Here is a 10,000-nt window from a genome sequence, read left to right as displayed (position 1 = left end):
TATCATTATCATCATTATTATCCTCATTATAATAATAATGATTATTACTACAACTACTATCATTATCATCATTGATATTATTATTATTGTTGTTACTATTATCACCATCAATATTATTTTTGTTACTATCATTATCACTATTATTATCATCCACTTCCATTTAAATAATCCTTTTGCCTTTATTTCTTCCCCTTCCAGTTATTCACTCTTTCTATCTTCTTATTTACTTCTCTTCAACTTTATTGATTTACCTTGCAGTCATGCCTCCCCTTTTTCACCCATTTATAAACTCCCTTCCCTTTTATTCACTTCTTTTCTCTTCATCCTCTCCTTCCACCTTTTATCCAATCCCCTTACATCCCTATATTCCTCCAATTCACGGACCCAGTGCGATTAAGGGCGGAAATCCAAGTGAAGGAGATCACAGTGCTAACCCACATCCCGAGGAGACCAGCCAACAACTTGTCTACGTTTCCCCTTCGTTAAATCAACCACTTAGATACAACGGAGGGGACAAGGCAATTTGGTCTTTCGGTCAAAGCGACTTCTTTCGGACTTTCAACGGAGATAGGAGTGGTCTGTCGGGTCTGTCGGCTCGTTTGTCGGGTCTGTCGGGGAATCTGCCGAGCCACTCTGCCCGACGAATCAAGGTTAGCTGAGAGTCTTTCTCCCAAAGTTTGTTGCCTAAACTTTTCTTGCTTGTGTGTGGGGGATATCATTATTTTTCCTCTTTCTTTCTATTTTCTTTTTTCCTGTCTATGTCTATATCTATCTGTCTATCCATATATATATATATATATATATATATATATATATATATATATATATATATATATATATATATATATGTTCATACACACACGCACATACATATTTGTACTGATTTATACATTTTTAATGGAGAAGAATGTCTTTCATAGTTACGGCTTGAAAGATTACGTTTTCTATAAAACTCTTGTTTTGCTGCCATCCCATTTTCTGATACTTTTTTTTTTGTATCACTCTATTCATCTATTTTGAAAAAAAATATTGCTAGAGATGAAAAGATTGAAGGCTAATAGAAAAGTAACATGTAGTAATGAGATATTAGATATGAAGATAATGTTGATAATGTTAAATGGTAAATGTAATTAAGTGATGTAGAATATGGGTGCGTAGAATGGCAGGAAGAGAGAGAGAGAGAGAGAGAGAGAGAGAGAGAGAGAGAGAGAGAGAGAGAGAGAGAGAGAGAGAGAGAGAGAGAGAGAGAGACAAAGAGAGAGAGAGAGAGAGAGAGAGAGAGAGAGAGAGAGAGAGGGGGGGGGGAGGGGAGAGAATAGAAATAGATATAGTAGTACTAATTATGATAATAGCAATAGTAATAATAACAATTATAATAGTAATAATGATCATGATGGTAACGATAACAACAATAATAATGATCATAAGAACAATAAGAATGATAACGATTATAGCAATGGAAATAAAATAAGAACAACAATAATAGTAACAGTAACGATAATGATAAAAAATAACAATGCTACCGAGGATGCTAATAATAGCAATAACAACAACAACACATCTTCCAAATTCAAAATCAAAGTCAACAACAACAACAACAAAGCTTCTAACACAGTCAAAACAATACCAAATCTTATATTCATTAAAGAAAAAGAAAACTAAAATCAAAGAAAGTTACAGAGATGACGTAACGACGAAATGAGAAAGGCAAAGAATCCAGACAGAAAATGGCCGACGTTATTTAATCTTTCAAAGAGACAGACAAGTGACGTCGATACTCTGGCGGTGTTGCCAATTCAGGGGAATTTCTCACGTGCGAAGTGGCTGGTGAACTTTCTTTTATCTTTCACACACACACACATATATATGCGTATATATATATATATATATATATATATATATATATATATATATATATAATGTATGTATATATATACATACACACACACACACACACACACACACACACACACACACACACACACACACACACACACACACACACACACATTTATATATGCGTATATACATACACATATATACACACATATATATATATATAATATATATATATATATATATATATATATATATATATATATATATATATATATATATATATATATATATATATATATATATATATATAATGTATGTATACACACACACACACACACACACACACACACACACACACACACACACACACACACACACACATATATATATATATATATATATATATATATATATATATATATATATATATACATATGCACATATATGTTTATATACATACATATGTATTTGTATATATATATATATATATATATATATATATATATATATATATATATATATATGCACACACACACACACACACACACACACACACACACACACACACACACACACACACACACACACACATATATATATATATATATATGTATATATATATATACATTTATACACACACACACACACACACACACACACACACACACACACACACACACACACACATATATATATATATATATATATATATATATATATATATATATATATATATATATATACATATACACACACACACACACACACACACACACACACACACACACACACACATATATATATATATATATATATATATATATATATATATATAGATATATGTATATATATGCATATATATAAATATACATACACACACACACACATGGAAACATATACACATATACACGTATACATAGTGAAAGAGAGCCATAGACAGATACAAACAAACATACTCCATAGGACCTGCTGAGCTGCAGTTCCCCATCACTCACTGCCACCCACTCAAACGTCACTCAAAAGTAATATGCCACTAACATATACCTCACAAAAGTCTTTTTATGTCATTATCAATATACAAAGACAAAAACAAAAACAAAAAAGAAAAAGAAAAGAAGAAGGAAAAAAGTTTTATGGCTCCACATCTGACAACGAATATATGTATCCTTGCAACTCAGAAACAAACAGTCAGTCCCGTGTTCTGTTTGTTGTGTTGACGTTGAGTATAAAGGTGTCATGTGCTGATGACAATGACTGCTTGAGGTGTTTTGAATACTTTAATCTTAACTGCTCTCTGATGAACAAAGTCAATGGGAAATAGAGTGTACTCAGTGAAGTATTTACAAAGGATTAACTTTTCGTAATTGGAACATATATTTTTCTCTTTTTTTCTTTAAAGATTACTTTGAATTATTGTTATTATCCTGTTGTACGAAGCTTACAGTAAAGCAGTCCCTCCATTCTATCATGTATTGGAGGATTGTCATAGGAAATTATATATATATATATATATATATATATATATATATATATATATATATATATATATATATATATATGATTATACCCATCAACGAGGCTAGCTTTCTGTATATGTGCATTTATTTTTTCATACATATATACGTCCATGTAAATAGTTAGAAGGAGGTCAGGTCTTATTTTGGCAAGCCCGGAAAATAATTTTGCAAATGTTAGCACTAACTCATAGAACATTTAACACTTAACTCTTGCAAATTTTAGCACTAACTCTTAGATGTATTAGAACATTACCGAAGCATTCCTGGTCTACGTGAACTATGAAGGAAATACAGGAGAGAATCATATACACATAAGTCTGTATGTAACAGATGGAACAAGTATCTAGACAGGAATCGGAGTTATACACATGACAATCTAAAAATGTGGATGATAATCTCAACATTTAGTTCAGAAAGTTAAAATTGATACTTTGACATATATCATTAAACTTTGTCTGAAAAAATATCGACAATTTGGTCGTGAAGCTGACTATAGGATACATGAAATTATTTTCACAAAATTTATTAGAAATTAGTAATATACCAGTGAGATCTTATAAATAGATAAAAATGAATAACTGATGAGGTAAATTGATAAATAATGAATAAAGTGAGTGGATGGTTAAATAAACAAATACAAAAAATAAACATGCATTCATAATCGGATTTCCATAAGCATAAACTTATGCCAGGGAATCATGTAACCCGTTAGTGCACACGCTCGTCGCTAGGGGCGCTGCTGCCGTGCGTGTTATGAATGCGTCGTAGAGATTTCGGCGAGTGTCTAGTCTTCCTTTTTTTTTTTTTTTTCTTTTTTCTTTTTTTTTTACTTTTTTACTTATCTATTAGTTTTTTTTGCGGTATTTATTCACATTATTTACTTAGCTGTTTACCATGGGGTATTATTGTAGAAGGGTCATAATAACACTTTTCTAAACACACACACACACACTCACACACACACACACAAACACACATACACACACACATTCACATACACACACTCACATACACACATACATATACACTCATGAATATATCTACAAAATTCAGGAATCTTTTCGGTCATCCTTTAAGCTTCAGGAAAATATAGGAATGAAGTGCATTTTTAACTAATTTTCTAAAAAAAAGATCTAAAGAAGATTAAAAATGAGGCTTAAATGTAAAGGCGTAGAAAAGCCAACATAGAAATATAAATAAACGAATGAATATATGTATACATATATAATTTTGTGAGTATCTAATTACCTTTATGTATGCATGTGTCTGTATACATACATATATATATGCATATGAATATCTATCCATGTATATACATATAAAGCAATATCTATAAATCTATCAAAGCATATTTACACAAACACACAAGCACAAGTAAGCAAACACATTTCCGACTCATTTAATTTAATCTATAACACTGAACACCTGGGTGAGATTAAGGCAGATTTATACCATTACTTCGGTTCTCTTTGATTCTGGATTAAGGATGTTTGTTTTTCGAAATTAATAATTCGATCGCCGTTTATTTACTGGATTTGTAATGTTTTTGTTGTTTTTCGTCTTCGTATTTCTTCTTTTTGTTGGTATTATTGTTTTTTTTTTATTGTAACGTTTGATAAATATATAAATTAAAATTTCTCTTCTTTTCTTTCTCTCATCACTTCAAGCTGCAAAAGGCCCTCTCATTTTCTATTCCGTTAAGTTCCGTTAACAAATATTTACTACAGAAATTAAAACACTCGTTGTTCGGTGATGGATAAATATTTCTAGTCAAAACACACACACACACACACTCATTCACTCACTCTCACATTCACACACACACACACATGAACACACTAACTCTCTCTCTCTCTCTCTCACACACACATACACCCTCTCTCTCTCTCTCTCTCTCTCTCTCACACACATACACACACACACACTTTCTCTCTCTCTATCTCTCTCTCACACGCATACACACTCACTCTCTCTCTCTCACACACAAACATACACACTCACTTTCTCTCTCTCTCACGCACACACACATACACACTCACTTTCTCTCTCTCTCTCTCACACACACACATACACACTCACTTTCTCTCTCTCTCTCTCTCTCTCTCTCCCTCTCCTCCCCCCCTCTCTCTCTCACCCACACACACACACGCACACACAAACACACTAGAATCGCTGGTGGGTATAATCAAAGATACGGTATGTGAAATAAATTGGAATATTCCTGCAATAAGAGTTCTCTGGTTCATTTGCACTAGAGTGGGCTCTTTTGCAACATTCGCAAAGAATTACATTTGGGGAAAACAGAATTTGTATGAAATTGAAATAGAGCTTCAACTTTCATATTCATTTTTTCGCATTAGTTGACTGCAAAAAAAGAGAAAGGATAAAAGTAAAACGTTTTTTCCTCGGATTTTTACTTATACCCCCCTAAATTGGTGTAGTTGTATATATATATATATATATATATATATATATATATATATATATATATATATATATATATATATATATATATAATTTGTATAGGTGTTACAACAAAAGAGAAAAAAATCATGTATTTCGAGAAAAAGTGTGCTCCATAGGTATTCATTAATACCAGCAAACCGAGTTCACAAAAAGAAAGAAACAACTTGAGGTTCAACTTAATGGTTTTGTTTACAGAACAGTTCTTAAATAAGTTGTAATATAACACTAATGCTATTTTTGGGAAAATTGATGGTCAAATCTTTTCCTACTCATACTCCTGAAATTGTAGACTTTTACCTAAACTACAAAACTGTGGAGACGATATTGCGAGTATAAAACCTTATAATACTGTGTAATATAATGGTGTTTTCATATCAAACAATCAATGTTATTCGGAACCGTTTTTCTTAATGTTTAGAACACTGTGAAATGGTCGTGGAAACATATTTTTTTCCTTAAAAGTCTATATGTTACTGGATTTGTTTATGGCGGTTCTTGCAATACAAACATTTATAATAGCAATGTTTTTCGTAATACCAGATCTAGAGAAAAAAAAAGAAAGAAAAATTTTCTGTGTGATATCCTGCGTATTGTGTATGTCCATTTGACATCATGTAATAATAATATTAATCGTAGATAATCCCTATATGTATATATTTATAAAAAAAGCGTTAATCAGTGAAATTCAAGAAAAAACTTTTTTTCGACGAGAGAAGCGGAAAACATGAAAGGAAATGATTTCAATACATTATGGAAAATGTGTGTATTTTGCATAAACGTTTTGTGTACGTTTGTGTGCACTTGTTTACAGATCTTTTGAAAATGCCCAAATAGACTTTAGGCTAAACCTGATTACGAAGCATCTTTTAAAGAATATAGATATCCAATTAAAGCTTTTAACGTTGCCTAATATGTAGTCTTAAAAAGTGAAGTTAATATTTATCTGTAATAATATAGTGTGTATATTTGAATTCACGTATCTTTCTATCATACAACTGTAAAAGAAACCTGAATAATTCAATTTTAATTATTTATTTATGACAAAATTTCAGTAAACTCCAGTTACAACTAAGCTGAAATGAACAACAATAATTATTTAAACAATGTTACTGATGACTTCAATCAGAAAAGAAAAAAAAAAATGATGTAAAGAAAACGGGAATCTCAAGGCAAGAAGAAAACGTATCATGTAACACCATTCGTTGGCTGACTAGAAACGACGTTAACTTGGCCAGTCGTTTGTTCATTATCTTCAGAGTCGTCACAACAGTCACCTTGAACACAGAAGAACATCCAGTTAATATAATGATGATAGTAATAATGATTTGTTAATGATAGTTCTAGTGATAATATTATGATGAAGTAATGATAAAAGTAGTAGGAGAATAGTCGTAATATAAATCATTAATAATAATAATAATAACGACAATAATCATGATAATGATGAAAATCATAATAAAAGTGGTTATACTACTACTAATAATAGTGGTAAGGAAAATAATGATATCAACAATTTTATCAACAAAAATGGGTGAAAAATAACCAAGAAAATAACTACAATAAAACTGTTAATGAAAATGGTAATAGTAAAGATGATAATAGCAGAAGTAACAGTGGTAATGATAATAACAACAAAACAATAACTAAACATCAACATCAACAAAACAACAACAAAACAACAACAAAAAGCAGCAACAACAACAAAACAACAGCAACAACAACAAAACAACAACACAACAAAACAACATCAACAAAACGAGATCAACAAAACAACAACTACAACAATAACACTAAAGGTGATGATAATGGTAGTCGAAGCAGCAACGTTAGAAATCATACGAACAATAATAATGGTAACAACAGCGGTAGTTATAACAACGACAACCACAATAATAACAATAACAAAAATCATGATAATAATTACAATAATGATGAGGACAATTATGATAATAATGATAATAACAATCATAATAGTGGTAATGATAGTTATGATAATGATAATAATAATAATGATAGTAATAATAATAATAATATCAATGATAACAATATCAATAATATCAACAACAATAATAACAACAGTGACAATGATGATGATGATGATAATAATAATAGTACCAATAATAATAATAATAATAATAATAATAATAATAATAATAATAATAATAATAATAATAATAATAATAATAATAATAATAATGATAATAATAATGGTAATAATGGTTATGATAATGATGATGCTGATAATAATGATTATAAATACACTACTACTGCCTCTGCTATTGATTATAAAAACAATGATGACAAGAAAAAAATGCTTATATTAAGATTGATGATAGCAATAACAATAATAATGATAATATATATATATATATATATATATATATATATATATATATATAGTGGATCATAACAATACTTATGATGATGATGGTATTACTATTGATGAAAATGATGCGAATGACAATGAAGCTATTACTATTAAAGATAACAACAACAGCTACAATAATAATGATAATAATCATAAGGTTGATAATGATAATGGTAATAACAACAACAGTAATACTAATACTAATAACAAAATAATAATAAAGATTTAAAACAACAATCACAACATTACTTGCGTACCACTGATGCAATTGGTTATGTACAACTGCTAATAACCAGTGATATTACTTTTTGAACTTCTTGTAATTATGCCTTGAGTTATTTGCTAATTCTAAAATTTTTATCGCTATCATTTGTCTTCCTGTCCTGGAGATGGTAACAACAACAGTAATTATAAAGATAATAAAAAATAGTGATGATAATGATAACAATGAAAATATTAATAATAATGATGATGATAATGATAATGATAATAGTAGTACTACTAATAATGCTAGCAAAATGATAATAATTTTCCCAATATCATTCTAGAACTTCCAGTAATAACTGTATAAGTCACATGCTAATATTACAGACACTTTTATTAGTGTTATCTCGGTCTTGCTGCCCCGGAGATGGCGTTCGTGTAACAGGATTCATCATCCGGATTCGCGTGGATTACTTGCCTAAAATATGACTCCCGCGGGCTCTATCTGCTTTTCTGTTTCTCTTAGTGTTGTGGGAGGAAGACTGCACACATAATTACTCCAGTCTTGTTTTATGCTAATCCTGTGGCCATTTGTGCTAGGTGAAATAATTAGCAGAGCTATGATTATCGACCTACGCAGAGACCCTAAAATAATTTTGTTTGCGGTCAGGTAATAGAAAGAAAGAATAACAAGAGAGGGAAAAGAAGACAAACTTTAATCAAATATTGAGATGCAATATTTATTTATTTTCACTGATGTCTTGAAACCATTCTCGCCAAACCCAATGGAACACCTTATTCCGAGACCGGATATGAAACACGTTTTACAGAATTTCTCGCTCGTGACTGCACAGTACATATCCCGCATCCAGACCCTACGAGAGCATTACCTCTGCCTCCTTCACTCCCACACACTAAAACGTTTCTCTGAAGCATACACTTCTCTCTCTAAATACCACATCCGTTCTTAAGATACCTTTGAGTGGCAGTAAAAGCTCCCCAATTCCTTTTATTTACATTCACTCTCCCTTCAATCCTCAGAGTGTCTCAAACGAACTCGCACACACACGCGTATACTCACTGCAAACATGTCCGCACAGGTGTGCACAGAGCACTTCGCAGAAACATTCCACTATAACTTCGAATATAACTTCGCACATTGCGTTTGTTGGTCTACCTGCACACTGGCATTGGTCACGGTGGAAGGCCAGTGTATTTTTAGAGAGAGATAAGGAGAGAGATTGGAAGAGTGTTGTGAGATAAAGATAGCTGATGTCTGATTCATTAAAAAAAAAAAAAAAAAAAAAATAGGGATGAAAGCATAAGGAAGTAGAATGAAAGGATTGATGAAAACGGATATTTCCTCTCTCACTCACTCTCTCCTACCCTCTCCCCGCTCCTTTCTCTCTATTATCATTTTCACTCTTACTGTCATTAGGTTTATTGTGAAGGTAGGGAGCACCGCTGGCTTCAGTTATGAACGTAGGACCACCGTTTGGCACCAGATATGAACGAAAAAGGGTGACCATAGTGGACGTGAATGAAAGAGATCCTGAATTGTAGGTTTATTACTGAAGGTAGATATAAGATCCCAATAAACCCCCTG

General features: G+C 31.3%; 1 protein-coding gene across 3 annotated transcripts in view; it reads right to left on the bottom strand.

The window, feature by feature from the left end:
• Nucleotides 1-6,838: 6,838 nt before the first annotated feature.
• Nucleotides 6,839-10,000, bottom strand: part of LOC113813743 (uncharacterized) — a 7,590-nt gene continuing 4,428 nt past the window's right edge. For 2 of the 3 annotated variants that reach the window (XM_070114503.1, XM_070114509.1), the window contains exons 4-5: nt 9,476-10,000; nt 6,839-7,096 (exon numbers count right to left, since the gene is read on the bottom strand). The exon at nt 9,476-10,000 is cut by the window's right edge. In XM_070114503.1, the coding sequence (XP_069970604.1) occupies nt 9,865-10,000 (136 nt within the window). In that variant the 3' untranslated portion in view covers nt 6,839-7,096; nt 9,476-9,864. The remainder of the gene's footprint in view (nt 7,097-9,475) is intronic. The other variant, XM_070114514.1, reaches the window with a different exon arrangement.

The sequence above is a fragment of the Penaeus vannamei genome, chromosome 3 (genome assembly GCF_042767895.1).
Source record: "Penaeus vannamei isolate JL-2024 chromosome 3, ASM4276789v1, whole genome shotgun sequence".
In the NCBI taxonomy this organism is placed as follows: domain Eukaryota; kingdom Metazoa; phylum Arthropoda; class Malacostraca; order Decapoda; family Penaeidae; genus Penaeus; species Penaeus vannamei.
The sequence above is the reverse complement of the archived record's forward strand: the minus strand, read 5'-3'. Positions and strand labels throughout refer to the sequence as shown.